Here is a 17,858-nt window from a genome sequence, read left to right as displayed (position 1 = left end):
ATTGAATCTAATTTACAGTTACAAAACGAGAAGTAATTAATAGATTGGGATGTACAGCATTTAATACAAGTACGTTGATGTTTTGAAACAATCAAACAATAAATTCTCGTGTTTGTTGCTAGGGTTAGTGCAAAAATACGATCTTTTCGGATTCTATGCTATGCATACATACAGAGATAACGAATTACGATTATAATCTAATAGTCTTATCAAAACACTTCAACTTGCTGGTTTCAAGTGCCATATGTAAAAATTGTTGCTAAACTGCCTCATTTAGAAGAATGTTTTATGCGTGACATTAATTATTGCATCTTATTTTCAATTCCTGGAAATCTTTAATATAAAACTAATGTAGTCTTAATACGTCTTTTGGAAAAAAGTGGAAAGTCCAAAATATTGAATTTGACGTTTTCACAAGCATTCCTGTTATTTCTCACGTACTCATTTGAGTCTTGCGACATAACGGAAACTAAAAAAATGTAGGAAATTTTTGTAGCACCATTTCCACGGGAAAATTTGGTTAACATTTTAGCGGTTTGGGATATCTGAAATGAACAGAACCGGATCTGCAGGTTCTCTTACCTTCATAGGCGAATTAAGCTTCGGTGCCCCGCAAGTAACACAGAAGAAAAATTAAAATAAAGATAATCACACCATTTACAAAACAAAATAAATAAAATAAACACAAAAGACAATTTTTTTAACATTAACAAAAGTAAAACTTCTGTGTCCTTATAGCAAAAGTACTCAGTACTTATTTAATAAATTGATCAAGGTCACATTCAACCCTTCAGCCCTTTTTTATGTGCACTGAGTAAGGATAATCCAGACAAACGCTTTTTAATTGGTACAACTTTTTTAGGTCAATCCATTTGACCAATCTGTTATTCTATTGATATTTGTGTTTTTGTTTAGAAATTACTGCATGCTGCATCTTCCACAAATAATATTTATTTCTCTCAAATGGAAAAAATACTGATAAGTCCAATTGGTAATATCGTAGAATCCGTTCCTGATTTTAGCGCACGTATAAGATAAAATTCACAATGATTGTCACGGCAGATTTGTTACCTCACTTTTACAAATATGTTTGGAGTAAAGTTGTGTGTTTTGTTCTGTTTATTTTTGTGTCCACTTGCTTATGTACTAAGAAATGACGACGAAGGGGAACTACTATTGGTTTCAGTAGTAAGTATTAAAACAATTGAACTATTAATATTCATTACTAATTTTTATGTCATATAATAAAATTTTATTCCCTATAGTAGCTATACCACAAACTTAAAAATATACTTCATTTTTTTTTTTGAATATTATTAAATATATGTACATATTACTATTTTTTATCTGACACATTATGATTTGTCCAATTTTATATTTATGGGAGTAAAGTCTTTACAAAGAAAAATATTGTAAAGTTAAATAAGATATTCTGACTGACACAGAAAATGTAAAATGGATTCATTTAAGATTTTTAGGCATGGAGCAAGAACAACTTATTCCTTTTACCCCAACGATCCTTACAAAAATGAAACATTTTATCCTTTTGGTAAAGGACACCTTACAAATGTAAGTATACCTACAACTATAGAAATAAATCTTTATATTTAAATCACACGTTTACCTCATCAAAGCAACATTTGTCTAATGTTTTTTTTTCGAAACCTTTTAGTTCATACACATACAATCGCTTTTAATTTCTTTTTTTAGTTTAAATTTTTATTATCTATATTCCAGTTCCAGTGGCGTATAAATACTCCAGTGGCGTATTTATACGCCACTGGAGTTTGTAAGTCAGTTTAAGTCGAAAGACTGTATTGTTTAAAATTTTTTTTTCGAAACCCTGTAGTTCTTAAGATGATATAATCCCTTTTAATTTTTTTCTTTAAATTTTGATTAACCGCCACTAGAGTTTAATTCGAAAGGCTGTAAGACCTTTTCAGTAGTGACGTCACATACGCCAAATAATAGGCAACCCCATAGAATTGTCATAAAGAATTTCCCAATATTTTTACTAGATCGATTATCGACCTTATGTACTTTGGACATTAGTGCCAAAAAAATGTTTTCTATGTCATGACCTTAAATATCTCGATAATCTGGCAATATTAGAAATATTTAAGAAGTTTCAAACCCCAAGTGACAAACTAAAAGAATTATAGAATTTATATATTTAAATCTATAGAACAATATTGACTTTTATAGTAATTAATAAATTAAAATTATATCTATGTTACTGAGCATGCGCATTAAAGATAATTTCATGTAAGCAAAGTAGCCTCGCAACAGGGTATCATTCAAGAAAAGTTTGGTGTTGGCTAAGAGTACGTCTATAATAAACCATTTGCCGAAAAAAACACTCGATAAATACACTGACACAGCACAACACCTAGAAAAACAATAGAAATACTTAGTAAAACTAGAAAATGCCAAGATTAAACAAAAGAAGAGAAAATACGCTAATGATGACATATCATAAAGATCTCACATACGTATGAGGCTATTTTGCCCGAGCTTGCGCATAAGGCATAACACGGTTAATGTTATATTTTTATATTATTTAAATTTAGGAATATTCTTTTATATCTTTTTTGTAAATTTTAAGTACATTAGTGTATCTATTTCACCAAACACGTGTTGGTTGTTCTTAAATACTTCTAAATCCTTGTAAAAATAAATTAATTTGAGGTTGTTCATTTTTATAGTACCTATCTACAAGGGTCAGATTCGGTCTGTACAATTCCAACTATGATAATTTATTGCGGGTTGTCTAAATATGTGACGTCACACTAAAAAAGTTTATTGAGTTAACAATAAACAAAATAATTCGCAAAAGTAAAAAGTGGAGTATTTATTTTGTATAAAATATAGAAATATAAATTTTAAGGTACAAAATATTCTTTCTTTAATTGTGAATTAGGAAAAAACATACAAAATCTGCTGCTTTTGACGAGTTTGACGAGTTAAATCATCTTATCGTAATATATATGACGTAGATTAATAAATGGTAGCTGGTGACTTACCTGAATAATTTTTAAAAGTTGTGGAAGTTACAACAACCAGTGGTGGTCATACGGGGATATTATACAGTAACTAAGGATATTTTTTATTAATTTCTTATTGAATTTTAGAGAGAAAGGTTTTCTTTCTTCCATTTTATTAGAAAAACTTGTTATTTTTCCGTTTTTTTTTTTTTTAATTTAAAATAAGTTTGTTAATAATTAGCACACAACGAAAACTTTCTGAAATTGTCCACACAAAAAAAAGTATAGGTATTTTTTGTTGCAAATACGGTTTTCAATACAATGTAGGTAATAATTATCAAAAAAAGTTGCTGGTGTAGACATCTTGAATTTTCTGAGGAATAGCTAGTGGTAAATATTTTCATCATTGAAGTTTCCGAACTTCTAATGATTACATTGTATCTAAAATTGCATTTGCAAACAAAATTGAAATATTGAATTGAACACTTATATCTCGAAAATTATGTTGTTGAGAACAGTTTTGAGTAATTCTGTTTGCTAGGCTTCAAAATTGAAACATTGTCCCATTTTTTTTAAACTGATATTAGTTTAATAGAATTTTATAGTAATCTTTTACAATTCTATTACAAACAAATCAATAAATTTAATGTTATATCGGATAATTGTTTTATAAATAGCTATTATGATAATAAGACAATAAAAAAAATGTTTGTGCAATAACAATTTATCACATCTACAATGCAATTGTATACTCTTGCAAGCATAATTTTATTTTCAATAAATGAAGGGTGACATAATGTGATAATCATTAAAAACCTTTTTCTAAACTATTTATGAAATTTCTAAATAATGTCTGTTTTATATTAAGCCAATGCAATATATTTATGCCTTTATCTTAACATCTTTAAAAGACAAAAGAGTAATTTATTTCTTGATTTTGAATTTTTCATGTTACGCTTATACTTAATTGTTCACTTTTAGGAAGGAAAATTGGGTGAGTACAAATTGGGAAGATACCTAAAATCCTTATATGGCGAATTCCTCGGTGAAGATTATACCGAAGGAAAGGTCTACGTAAGAAGTACTGATGTGACAAGAACTAAGATGAGTGCTCAGCTGGTGTTAGCTGGGTTGTTTCCACCCAGCCAATCACTTGTGTGGAATGAAAACCTACTATGGTTACCTATTCCTGTATCTTACAAACCTGATTCAGAAGAAGATGTACGTACCGTTCTGTTCTTGTTATGGTAGAATCTGACGAATTGACATTAACAATAAATTTATTGCTCTACTAAAAACTATGGGGCGATAATTTTCATTTGAGTATAAAGGAATGTTCATTTAAGTCATTTTAAAATTGGTGAAATTTTGTGTTTCTGAAATTATGTGTGTAATCCAATATTGGCCTTAGTATTGGGACTTTAAAATGTGGTGCAAACGTTATTTTTTGGAACATTATAACTTAGACGAATCAACATTGAACTAATGCATTTATATGCATATGTAATTATAAACTTACTTTTAGTTATTTCACCCTCTATCGAACTGTCCTTACAAAATAAAGGTACTAAGTGAACTGTCAACCATTCCTAAGGTGCAAGAAATATTCATAGAGCCTTTCCAGGAGATTTACGAATACATAGAAACTAACTCTGGAAAATCAATGAAGCAACCGTCAGACATGCAAGACATTTTCTTCATCTTGAAATGTGAGGTAAGACGAATTAAATTTTTTATACAGGCTTAAATGATACTTTCACATCTTAAAGACTTACCCATTCAATTGTTGATTTTTTAGGCAGACATGAACTACACCCTTCCTGATTGGACACAAGAGGTATATCCTGCAAAAGTGGAAACAGCCGCTTCTTACGTATACGCTTACCACAATTATGATTCTGTCGTAAAACAGATCAATTCTGGTTACCTGCTGAAGAAAATTCTGGACGACAGTGACGCTAAAATTAGCAACGCAGCTAGTGAGAGAAAGATATACTTGTATTCTGGCCACGAGTCTACTGTAGGGTACATGCTGGATGCTCTGGGAGTTCAAAATAAAACGGTTATTCCAGCTTACGGCAGCGCTATATCCTTTGAACTTAGGAAGTTGGAAGATGAATATTATATAAGGGTAAACAAATATTTGTTAACAATGATTGATCAAATCAATTTCTTGTATTTTATATCTGTGTGTTCCCTTTTATTTTATCTACACATTTGTTAAATATGTCTCATATTTAATGTAGGAGTGATGGATGGAATTTTTGCTAATACCTAAGCAACTAAAGAAAAAAAAAAGGTAGGAATAGTGATTTAACTTCATCAACTGTGAACTGACTAATTAAAAAATTAAGACATTATTTCAATTAGTGGCCGTCCTTCAACAAGTTGTTCAACACAAAACATCGAAGCGGTTCATGAGAGAGTGTTGCTGAGAGTGCAGGGAGATTAATTCGGCACTGTGGTCAAGAATTGGACATTTCTATAAGCTCAGTACAGCGTATTCTCACTAAAGATTTGTATCTTCATGCTTATAAAGTGCAATTGACTCAAGAACTGAAGCCTACTGACCACGCAGAGCGTGTGATAGCTTCCTTAATCGACAAAATTGTCGCATTTTGGGGTTCAGAAAATTCACGAGTGATTGGGACCCATAACGGGTCATTTTGGGCTGGACCAGACCATTCTTCCTCGAAAATGTGGCTGATCAGGCAATAACAGTTAATGGTGCTCGCTATCGCGACATGATAATACAGTTTTTTGTGCGTAAATTGCAGGATAAGGATATAGACGACATGTGGTTTCAACAAGACTGTGCCAGATGCCATACAGCCCGAGAAACAATTCAATTACTGTATGAGTCATTTCCTGGTGGTATATTTTCCCATTTTGGTTTTACCAGAATTGGTCAGATAGTACGATTTAACACCCTTGGACTTTTTTCTTTGGTTTTTTTTGAGGTCTAAGGTTTATGCCAACAAACCCACGACCACCGACGCCTTGAAGGATATTTTTTTGTCTCCAAAATCAGCAGATGAAAATGTGTTGCAACATATAGGGAACAACACTGTACCACTATAAATAAAATTTTTATTGGTTTTATAGGCTTTACATTAAAAATGCTTTGGTTTTAAATTGGGTAACGTTTATAGAAATGGAACCATACACCAAATTTTTTTACACAAAATAAAAATCCTCCTATAAAAATTGATTGTGCCTTTGGGGACTTTTTCAGTTTGGTAATGGTTTCCTTTTTGACAAACGTTACCCAAATATGTTACAACATAAGCAAGTACGAACCTAAATAGTTATTTTTTTTAGATGAGGTATCGTAGTGACCCAGAAGCCACAACTTCCGAAGACTTAAACATCCCAGGGTGCGCAGTGATGTGTCCTGTAGACAGTTTTAAATCGATCCTTTCAAATATTTTGCCTTCCAAAACTATACAAGAGGCTTGTAAAGTATAAAACACCTAATTTCATCAGTTAATTTACGTGGAATGTGTACAAAAATCAATAAATTTATCTCATAGATAAAAGTAAACTTTTTTTAGTGATATTAAAAATGTATTATAAAGTATCTATTTCATTATTTATTCAGTCACTGCCATTTAGGTACAATGCGTACAAAATAAGTAAACTCGTTGATAACCATACAGCCAGTTTTAAATTGATATAAATGAAAAATCTATCTTCACCAAAAGCTTCGGTTACCCTCTGATTACTGGTGAAATCTGTGTCATCTATTTCAAAATTATACTCTTCATCTTCCGTGGAATTACCGACTAATTGCATTTCTCATTGGAATACACCATTTCCGTACTTGTAATGCAGCTTGAACAACTGAAAATCGTATTTCAGTATAAAGCAATCTTCCTTTAAGTTTTCGTTATCTTCGTTCCTTTCGTAGTAAAGTTTAAATGGGATGCAAATGGTATCTAACTCCAATACATTTTCACTGTGGTCACTGATGACATGATCGTACAGTTTCCAGGAAGATACTTAGCAATTTTCGTAATACTGTAAAGGACATTTAGATTTACCTAAGTACAACTAGTTTCATGCTCTCTGATATCCTTGGCCTTACAAGTAAATTTACATCCTTCGCTTTTATTTTTATAAGGCTAGATAATGTGTTTGATCAGGCTTCACGATGTTCTTGAATTAAATCTTGCATTTTGGACACGTGGTTTGAGCAAATACTGTGATCAGTTATACACTGCTGCATAGGTGGTAACATATATTCCAAGCAGTAGATGCTTTCGACGCAACAGCTGCCTTTCTTATTATCAGATAGTTTTCGTTGTAGTACGCCACCAAATCAATCTCAAATTTATTGCCATTTACTGCATATTGTTTGTTAGAATGATCGCATATGTCTTTTATCAATCCTCTTCATTTACAATTTGCTGAACTGTTTGCGGTGCAATTGGATGGTTTAAATTTACAATTTTTTTTCGTGAAGAGGCACCTGCTTTGGATACATAATCTCCAAGCAACCGTTTTCATCGTAACTTTAGGCAATTTTTGTATGAAAACTATTTTCTCGTAAATGGTATCACCCTCGATGGACATCGGTCGCAGGCCAAAGTTTTGTATATCAGGAAGTGTGACAGGTACTTATGTATGCAAGTGTTGTGAAAGTTTTTTTTTTAAATAAATGTTTACTCTGATTATGAATAAATATAATTTTATTGCTATATACACCTTTCTATTTATGTACTTCTCAAACAAACTGAATCCTAGACAAGGCGAATATCAAATGCCATACCACTTGAATCAATTTAAATTATCCACCATATTCATATCGAGTATATTCAGAACTCATAAAAAGGCCACTATTTTATTTAAAATAATTATATTCCCAGAAAATTCCAATATATAGTTTTATACGTATTATAATTTAAAAAAATATCAGCGCGACCTCTCATTTGTTAATTTCATTACGGGAAAACCAGTTATATGACCCTTTCTAAGATTAAACTATATCTGTACAAGATATACAGGGTGATTCAGTCATAATGTCATTAATTTTAACCACGTATTCGAAGGCATAATAAAGACAGAATATCGAAAAAAAATTCTACTCGACCTTTTAAAAAATAAGCAAATTACCCCGTAACTCCCGTTAACTCGGCGCCCTACTTTGTAGCAGAGAACGCGCCGACGGTTCAGAACAGGATTAGAGGAGTGAAAGGACCAACAAGAGAAGAAATAAGAGTGTTAGACAGTGATAGAAAGATATACAACCTTAATATAAAACATTTTTTATTGATCGAAGATCGGATAAAATTGGGAAAATAAAATATTAAAATTAATTGTTAGCCAGTCACATTATTTTAATTGGAAATATAGTGAATTCAATTCATTAAATGAATTAGATTTTTTTTTTACAAGAAATAAAATAACTAGTCAAGTAAAATTTATATATATATATATTTTTTTTTGTCTTTGCCTTCTCAAGATTTAATATCTAAATTCATTAATCAGAGTAATATTTTAAAATTAGTTTACTAATCTTCACAGAACTTTACCATGAGGTGAGACTACTACTCATGTTAGATTAAAATTTGATAATATCTTAATTTGTTTTCAAACAAAAGGTTCCTCAAAATATCGTGAACAAAAATTTTGATTAAAGTACGATTATATGTTCATGTGAGCTGGCGCCCAGTCAAGAAAGTAAAATACAAAGAAGAAGAATTTAAGCAGAATAAGAAAATTAAGGTAAGACAAATTTCTATATCTCAATTAATTATAACAATATATTATTTCCATTTGTTGGTTTAAACTACACTTAATAATAATAAATATTTATAGGTGTGTTATTTATATACATATATAAAATAGATTAGCCGAAATACAGATACAAGTACACAGAAAATGTTACCTAATACTTATTTAGCAAACCATAATCAATGTTTGTAATAATTAAATAAGTACTTTGAAGTAATTATTTTCATTTAAAAAAGTGTACAGAAAGCACACTTTCATCATATATGATAGGTAACAAACAAGTAAATATAGTTTCATAAATAATTCTCATAAGTATATTCATTTCGTTGGCAAGAAATATTGTATATGTGTTAAAACGGTTGCATATGCTTAATGATGCCAATTGATGTTTGAAATAGTTGTTTGCTTGCCAAACTTATATCAAAAAGTAAAAAATAGAGTTTTAACACATTTTTATTTAAAAATGCTGTCTTTGTTATTATATTTTATGTAGTTAAATTACATTAATATAAAATATGAAGATAGATACTCTTCTTGATCTTCTTAAAATTAAGATTTAGGCAAAATGCGTACAGAGTATATAAGTTCTTCATCGATCATGCTGTGAACCTGATCAATATCTATGTATATAAAAGACCTGTCCTCAGCAAAAGCTTCAGTCTTGCTACTTAACGTGCTACATTCCCTTTTAAAAAATATCCTTTGGTTTCTCCTGTTATCCACGACGTCTACTTCAAAATCATATTTTTTATCTTCATTTGTAGAGCCAATCAGTTGCATTTCCCACTGAAACATACCATTTTCATACTTATAATGCAGCTTGAACAGTCGAAAATCGTATCTTAATATGAAGCAATCTTCATTTAAGTTTTTGTCGTCATCTCCGGGCTCAGTCTCATTTTCCTCATGATAAATCTTAAAAGGGACACTGACGGTGTCCATTTCCAGTAAGTTTTCATAATGGTTGGTCAATATGTGATCGTATAGTCCAGTGTAATATATCTCTTCACTGCAATTTTCATAATCGTGCAGAGGACATTTAAATTTACCATAAATACACTTGGAGTAGTGTTCACTTATATCTTTTGCCTTACACGTGAAATTACACCCTTCATTCTTACAAGGGTAAACCAAGTGGTCGATCAGCTTCCCCAGTGTTATGTTGACAGTGTCCTTGAAGTCTTTGGTGCATGTCGGACACACACTCTGCGTTATTTTGCAGTTGGAGCAGATGCTGTGGCCAGTTATGCATTGTTGAACAGGCGGCAGCAAGAATTCCAAGCAATAGCTGCATTCCAGTTCTTCCAGCAGTTCCCACTGAACTTCCTCGAAGTGGTTTTCATTGTCTTCTTGTGTGACTATTTGGATACGAACCAAGACTGCGCTGGGATTTCCTAACGATTCCGTGATAAAGGTTCTATCTAGATTAATCCCTTCTCCCAGTTTTTCGCTGATCGCAAAGTTGTTTAGTCTGTTCCTCATATTCGTAAAAGTGAGTTTATATGAGTATCTTTGGGAGTTTATGTTGCTTCCTATATAGGAAACATTGCAAGAAAAGCTATTGCTTCTGGAGTTACTTTGATTAACAATATACAACTCATCTTCAACGTTCAACAGATAATTTTCGCTATAGTTTCCAACGAGATCAATTTCAAATTCGTTGTTTTTGATGGTGTATATCGCGTGATGCCGTTGGAAATGATCCCACATGTCTTTAACTAATCCTCGCCATTTACATTTACTAGTGGTGTTTGATGGGCAGTCATAAGTTCTAAATTTACAAATTTTTTCGTGAATGGGCACCTCGTCTGGATATAAACTGTCCAGACAACCATTTACATCATAACAGCAAGGAAATTTTTGTATTGTAGTTACTTCCTCGTAGATGGTGTTCCTCTCGACGTTGCCTTCGACAGAGCATCGTCCACAAATGCAGCCTTGCTGGTCGTAACTTTGATATATCGGGAAATATGATAGATACTTTCGACACTTCAAGCATCTTAACTTTTGGAGTTGTTGGTTAGTAACGAAACTCATAGCAGCTTCTGAAAAAGAACGTATGGTTTATATATGGTATTATTTTAAATGGAACAACGTGTATATTATTGCAATTTTGGATTCTACGTCAATTTTTAGGTGAACTTTCATAAAGGTTTCCTTTCCCTAAAGTTAACCGTTTTTGATATATTTAATTAAAAAAAATAATAAAAATGCACTGCCTAATTCAAAAAGATGTGTATTTCACAATAATAAAGTTAGACCGATAAAATTTATGGGACATAACTTACTTGCGCAAAAATATACAGGCTGTTCCATTTAAAAAAAATAAGTTAAGATGGTTTAAAGTTGACTAAATTCGGCATTAAATTTCTACCACCCTGCATGAAATTAAGTCATTTTGAAATTATGACATAGAAGCTTAGAGTTTTAGTTATGTCCCCTATTTTTATCGTTCTAACTTTATTATTGTGAAATATACATCTTTTTGAAAAAAAGTTATCTAAATATATCAAAAACGGTTAACTTTAAGAATATGATACCTTTATGAATTTTCACCACCAAGAACGGCGGTGACAGCATTTTTAACATTAAGGCGATATTTCGCATTGTATTAGCTATGTCCAGTCCAAATTTTGTTCGTGCAACTCCCAACAAAAATTGATTGCAATAATATACAGGGTGTTCCATTTAAAATAACGAAAATTACGCCAACTTCCGGCATAACCGGAAGCATTAGGTGGACGCCATTATTTTAGTTGAGAAGGGCGTGACCGAAAACGCTATTGCCCAAATTTGCAAAATTAAAATCAAAGTAGTCTGAAATATATCTAATGTCTCTTTACCGTGGGACACTCTGTATTGTTGTTGATCTAAAAAGGAACACTCTTAACAGTAGTGAAATCAGTTCCAAAAACGTTATTGGACCTATTTATCTACCAAAAAATCATTCTCCAATTTGGTGAACAAAAACCAATAATTTCGTTTATGGGTAATACCGATCGTTGGCGACCAAACATTTTATTGTCACTTTGATAGTTGCTATTGCATTAATGATGCTACTTAGGTTGGCGTTTGTTTCCAAGTTCCAGGTTTTTATAGCTTGTCATCTAGATTGAAATTGTCCAGAAGAATCGAAATGATTCCGATCGAGTTGAGGGGTTAGAATTACCAGGAATTTGATAACGACTGATGGACTAAAACTAATGACCAGAACGAGTTTCCTCTGAAGAATAGAGTTGCATGTCTCTCGAAACGTTAAAAAGCCTTGCAAGCCCGNCTGCTTTACAACTTTCATGAAAAACTTTTTTTTCTAGCTCTTACCCTTTTTGAGTTATCTTGAAAAAGCCCTTTGTTTTATCTTTTTCCACCCTTGGCCGGGGGTTGAACAAAAAATTACTGTCATTTATTGTTATAATATACCTTAAACTAACTCATATCAAAAATTCAGCCAAGTTGACAAAATTTCGATTTAAAGGCTTAGTTAATTGGACTAATACCTTTATGAATTTTCACCACCAAGAACGGCGGTGACAGCATTTTTAACATTAAGGCGATGTTACGCATTATATTAGCTAGGTATGACCTGTCCAAATTTTGTTCGTGCAACTCTCTTGGTTTCGACAATGTCTACATATGTTTTCAGCCACGAAAATTGAATAATTTCAAATATTTCGAATTGTCACCGCCAAGAACGGCGGTGACAGCATTTTTAACAATAAGGCGATGTTTCGCATTGTATTAGCTATGTTCTGTCAAAATTTTGTTCGTGCAACTCTCACCTAAAAATTGACGTAGAATCTAAAATTGCAATAATGTACAGGGTGTTCCATTGAAAATAACGAAGATGACGTCAGCTTCCGGTATAACCGGAAGCGTTAGGTCGACGCCATTATTTTAGTTGAGAAGGTCATGACCGAAAACACTATTGCCCAAATTTTCAAAATTAAAATCGAAGTAGTCTGAAACGAGACACCCTGTATTGTTATTGGTCTAAAAAGGAACACACTTAACAGTAGTGAAATCAGTTCCAAAAACGTTATTGGACCTATTTATCTACCAAAAAATCATTCTCCACTTTGGTGAACAAAAAAAAATAATTTCGTTTATATAGATCGTTCGTTTTGATAGTTGCTATTACATTAATGATGCTACTTAGGTTGGCGTTTGTTTCCAAGTTCCAGGTAGTTCTAACTCCTTATCTAGATTGAAATTATCTAGAAGAGTTGAAATGATTCCGATCGAGTTGAGGGGTTAGAATTACCAGGAATTTGATAACGACTGAACGACTAAAACTAATGACCAGAACGAGTTTCCTCTGAAGAATAGAGTTGCATGTCTCTCGAAACGTTAAAAAGCCTTGCAAGCCCGATTTAACATTTTTTCAAATGGAATATGTACTGTGAATTAAAAACGTTATTTAAAACTGGGTCAATGGAATCTTAAAGCACTTGTTTGAATTTAGATTTATTTCTTATACTCTGCATTTGGATCTTCTAATTTAGGTATTTAAACAGGTACTTACTTAATTAATTCTGTTGAGAAAATTAATTAAAACGCATTCAGAAAAATAAAATTTGGCAATATCTGTTGATATCTGCAGGTACATTTCGTAGACAAATTGCACATCAGATAAGACAGGTGTTTGATAAAAATAAATACTTACTACCTACCTTGAACAATAATTTACAAATTTGACCCAACTCACGTGTTCGTAGTTTTGCTTGTAACTATTACAACATTAACCGGGTCGACTGCAAACACTACCGATCAGTTCTTAGTTTGCTAGCAGTACATATTCTACACTACTGTAATGTCTGATATTGAAATAAATTTCGATAAGATAAGAAATGTACTAATAATGCAAATTATTGTTTAATGTTATATACATTGATAAGGCTCGGTATGATATTGTAGTAGATAATTTTTTGTTTAGCTCTGTTATTCTTTTTAGCATAATATCACTTACCATCTACTAATTGTCATCACAAGTAAATCAGTGAAATGTGACTGAAAATCCTTAAAACATTGTTTAATTTGAAGTATAAATAGAACGGTGTGATTTTGCACCGTTTTTGTCACGTTTTTTTTTTAATAACAGGTTTATGCAGCCTCATTTTAAAATTGATTATTAGTAGATGTCAAAGTATACTGTGTGTCTCACAACTGTGTCCCATTATTTATAAATTTACGTACAGGAAAATAATCTTCTTTACAAAAATTGTGCTCATCGTCAAAGTCTTTAAAATAATCTACTGTCTTTATTTTATATACAGGATGTTCAATTTTGTGAAAAATTTAAAAGTGACCCCGAGAAAAGTACCTACATTTTTTTAACTGTCGAAAACTTCAAAAGGTTGTAGATATGAAATTTTGTGAATACTTTAATTTTACACAAAATCACAAAATTTAACAATATACCTTTTCCCTTCTAAATTGAACAAGGAACTGAAGAATAATTTTTATTTTAAGAAACATCAGTGGCAGATCATTTATTCTTTAAAAATATCCAAAGACGTGCGTATGCGCACGCCACTGGTGAATCTGAAAATAATATTTTTATCGTAAAACATGTATTGTTGTTAACTGTCAAAGCTTGTGAAATTTCATTAAAATATTCTGAGCGGTTTCCGCAATATTTATAAATTTGCATTTTTTTATTAAAATTTTAACACCCTGTAGATGGGAAACTAAGCGTTTTTGGAATATGGTATATTAAGGAAATATATCACAAATCACTTGTACTATAACCTCCTGCAAGGAATGCATCGACTTACCAAACACCCTGTATGTACAGGATATCCCACCGGGAACTGCGTCGATCGATATCTAAGAAAGTTCTGCTCCGAAAAATTTGAAAATTTGGCAACATGGCAATGTCCCTGAGGCAAACACAACTAAAATATGTACAACTCTCCAGCACTTCCGGTTATACCGGAAGTAGACACCAACTTCGTTATTTTAAATGGGACACCCTATATATTACTGCATTTTAGGATTCTATGTGAAATTTGAGGGTCACTTTATTAAATATTCTCTATAGCTAGGAGTTATAGAATTTGAGATATTAATATTTAAAGAAAAAATTTGACAGATGCAAGGGTCCGCGGAGATGCTAGTAACTCTTTTCAGGAGCGTGATATCAAGTGGATTTTTGGTACCTGTAAAGGGCATAGGTAACACTACATTATGGTATACAACAAGTTGAAACATCTAATACTAGGTGTTTCATTTTTGCTGTTACATTATGATAATTTCAAACAGCTATAACTTTGTTAACTTAAATGGAACACCCTGTATTTTTTTACTCTATCGTATGCATAGTGAAATTTCCTTTCAAGCCATGTAACCATTGTTAGGGTTGCCGTTACTACTTTTAGAGATATTTACAGTTTTCTACTTTTTTGACACTTTTTCTCGTATCAGATCTGTTGTCAAATTGGCCATGACCAGAAATACTCCAAAACATTTAAAATGACTTGACATTTGTCAAGTTAATTGTCAAATTATCGTTATGTCTGTAATAGTTTTTGCTGAAAATTTAAATAAAAATGCCTGAGGATCGTTTAAATTATACTTATGAGGGTTATTTTAGTTTGTTTGTTATTTATGGAAGAAAGCAGCAGATTCTCTACATAATCTTGAAATTACTTTGCTACAGTTTCCATAAATATCAAACAAATTAAAATAATCCTCACTAGTATAATTTAAGCGATTCTCAGGCATTTTTATTTAAATTTTCGGCAAAAACTATTCAGACACAACAATAATTTGACAACTAATTTGACAAATGTCATGTTATTTCAATTGTCAGAAGGTAGTAACATTTTTAACAGTTTAGTGTAATCAGGAATTATTTCAAACAATTAATTTTTTCATAAATTTACAATTAAATAAGTTTTTCAATTTCAGGACACAATAAAATCACAAAACTTTAAAATTAAATTTTGTCAACGTGTTATATTCGAATTTTTTTATACTGAGTAGTCGCCACAGGGGATGTGCACCCTATGCCACCCCCATCAAGGTGGGTGCTAGTGCAGTGCAACTATGCGCGTATACTGCATTGCCCGTGGAAATGGTGCATCTTGCAAAACTGGGTCACTCGGGCTTTAGTCTCGGTTTTGCTGTCAAACTATAACAATTAACGAAATGCTTTTTAGTGTGGTGGTTCTAGTGGCTGTGCGTACAATTTCGGGTTCTATTTGGATTAAAAAGACATCAGGAATGCTGAAAGCGCGGTTTCCTACCTGAGGTAAACCCACGCAATATTTTCATTTCCTTTTCTATGTAAACCATGGACATTACCCTATGACGAACACATTTTCAGCAAAACGCGCAACATAAAATTTATTGTTTTCTAAATTATAAGCTTGGATACCCTAGACAAACACTTGTTGAATAGCTACATCTTTTTTCTTAATTTAAATTTAATACCAATAAAAGATGTAATTTTTTTATACTGTTATCGATGAGTTTATATCAATTGCGTAGGTTTAGTAGTTGCCATTAAGATAAAAAGAAATATTTCAAAATAAAATTTATTGTAGAAGACACAACAAATACAAAATAATTATGTTGAACTCCCTTTTTGCTGTTTTACCTAAATGTCGCACCTACATGATATTTGACAATCTTAAATACTGGACGGTAAATGATAAGGTTAAGTTGTACATATTAAAATAAAAGTATTTGAAAAACACATTAACAGTAAACGAATTTAAGTAACTTCTATGTTAAGTACATATATAATATTATGTTAAACCACTACACTAAAATACTACACTATTAGTGCTAAATTACACATATTAAAGGTAACTATCTCATAATAAAATAATAGAATATGTTCATTTTTGAAAGAAACAAAAATGTATGTACTTACTAATATTTAACAAATACGACTAGCTTATTCTAATAGAAACATCTAATACCCACGATAAAATAACAAAATTTTGCTTAATCTTGACCCATGATTTCATCCTATAGCTGTCATAGGGCATTTCTCAAATTTTTACAACCTTAAATTATTTTGTTATCTAATTAAACACGAAAGAAAAAACAAATGTTCACCTTACACAAATATTTATAACGAATTGTACAGTCGCATCAAACTTGAATGTGCTTTTCCTTTTTGTATCTGCCTATGCAATATCCATAGCTGTATCCACTGAAATTATAAACAAAACATTCAAGCTTGCTCAACTTATCTTCTATTTGCTTCATTTTGGTCCTAGAATTTTTCGACTGCTTGAGAATCCTGCAACAAAAATGAGATGTTAATATTTTCTAAACATGTTTAATAATAAAAATATTTTTAATCAGCTTCTACAATAATGAGAATAGGGTGAACATTTCTTTTATTATTTGCTTAATATTTTAATAAAATACAAACAAAATGAAATCCCTGCCACGAATAAAATCAAAAAAAAGAAAAGTTATTGGTTTATTGAGACAAAAATATAAGATTTTTGCAAAACACATTTTTTTTTAAATTTGATAAAATAACTTTCTGTTTCTTTGTATAAGATGAATTTTCAATGCAATACCTACTTACTCTTGTCATGTTACAAAGTATACCTAATTTAATTTGTATTAAAAAAATAAAATAACAACTTACTTGGTACTGCACCCATCCAGTATTTTCTAGTTTTGTTCCATTCTAGCAAACTAAAACATACAATGAACTATATCTATACTAACAATTATGTCGCATCTTTACTTATTAAAGAAGATACTAGCTATTTTTCAGTTTTATACTAGGCGAGAATGTTATCAAGTTCTGAAAATTTATACATTAATTTCTACTTAATTGTATTATGCATATTTATACTTCTTTATAATTATGTATATGCAAATGACGAGGAATGTGGGTGGAACATAAACATATTATAGGAATTTACTATAGTTTGACCGATACATACGTGATAATAGATTAGTATTGTTTGATTACTTATTTGTGGTTTAGTTTCCTTTTTTCTTTATTTAATGTGTATCTATTTTCATTCTCAGCATTGACTTTTCGTTTTAAAATTATTTTTGATGGTTTTAGTTTGATTTGTAACGACAGTTTAAATTTGTCTGTTTTTATCTGCTTCCACAGCTAGAGATACCATATGATGTTAATTTTATTGTTACATTTTC

At 31.3% G+C, this 17,858-nt stretch overlaps 2 protein-coding genes and 1 long non-coding RNA gene across 3 annotated transcripts; 1 reads left to right on the top strand and 2 right to left on the bottom strand.

Moving 5' to 3' along the window:
• The first annotated feature begins 1,049 nt into the window (after nucleotides 1-1,049).
• LOC108906096 (venom acid phosphatase Acph-1) lies at nucleotides 1,050-6,528 on the top strand. The gene is made up of 6 exons (XM_018709253.1): nucleotides 1,050-1,188; nucleotides 1,471-1,569; nucleotides 3,966-4,205; nucleotides 4,510-4,698; nucleotides 4,783-5,115; nucleotides 6,306-6,528. The coding sequence occupies exons 1-6, from the start codon at nucleotides 1,087-1,089 to the stop codon at nucleotides 6,450-6,452; spliced, it is 1,110 nt and encodes a 369-aa protein (XP_018564769.1). The 5' UTR covers nucleotides 1,050-1,086; the 3' UTR covers nucleotides 6,453-6,528.
• A 2,407-nt stretch (nucleotides 6,529-8,935) lies between these two features.
• LOC108906082 (E3 ubiquitin-protein ligase sina) lies at nucleotides 8,936-13,513 on the bottom strand. The gene is made up of 2 exons (XM_018709232.2): nucleotides 13,391-13,513; nucleotides 8,936-10,765 (listed from the first exon to the last, which is right to left on the bottom strand). The coding sequence occupies exon 2, from the start codon at nucleotides 10,755-10,757 to the stop codon at nucleotides 9,270-9,272; it is 1,488 nt and encodes a 495-aa protein (XP_018564748.1). The 5' UTR covers nucleotides 10,758-10,765; nucleotides 13,391-13,513; the 3' UTR covers nucleotides 8,936-9,269.
• Nucleotides 13,514-16,244: 2,731 nt separating this feature from the next.
• LOC108906090 lies at nucleotides 16,245-17,470 on the bottom strand. The gene is made up of 2 exons (XR_001964284.1): nucleotides 17,335-17,470; nucleotides 16,245-16,974 (listed from the first exon to the last, which is right to left on the bottom strand). It is a non-coding gene; the product is annotated as an uncharacterized LOC108906090 (long non-coding RNA).
• Nucleotides 17,471-17,858: the final 388 nt, after the last annotated feature.

The sequence above is a fragment of the Anoplophora glabripennis genome, unplaced genomic scaffold (assembly GCF_000390285.2).
Source record: "Anoplophora glabripennis isolate ALB-LARVAE unplaced genomic scaffold, Agla_2.0 scaffold220, whole genome shotgun sequence".
Taxonomy (NCBI): domain Eukaryota; kingdom Metazoa; phylum Arthropoda; class Insecta; order Coleoptera; family Cerambycidae; genus Anoplophora; species Anoplophora glabripennis.
This window is presented reverse-complemented; position numbering and strand designations above follow the sequence as displayed.

Bases quoted from the DNA above. Each gene is read 5' to 3' on its own strand.
- LOC108906082 (XM_018709232.2), bottom strand. From the start codon at position 10,757: ATGAGTTTCGTTACTAACCAACAACTCCAAAAGTTAAGATGCTTGAAG.
- LOC108906096 (XM_018709253.1), top strand. From the start codon at position 1,087: ATGTTTGGAGTAAAGTTGTGTGTTTTGTTCTGTTTATTTTTGTGTCCA. The intron at 1,570-3,965 runs GTAAGTATACCT...GTTCACTTTTAG, and splicing joins GTAAAGGACACCTTACAAAT to GAAGGAAAATTGGGTGAGTA. The intron at 5,116-6,305 runs GTAAACAAATAT...TATTTTTTTTAG, and splicing joins AAGATGAATATTATATAAGG to ATGAGGTATCGTAGTGACCC.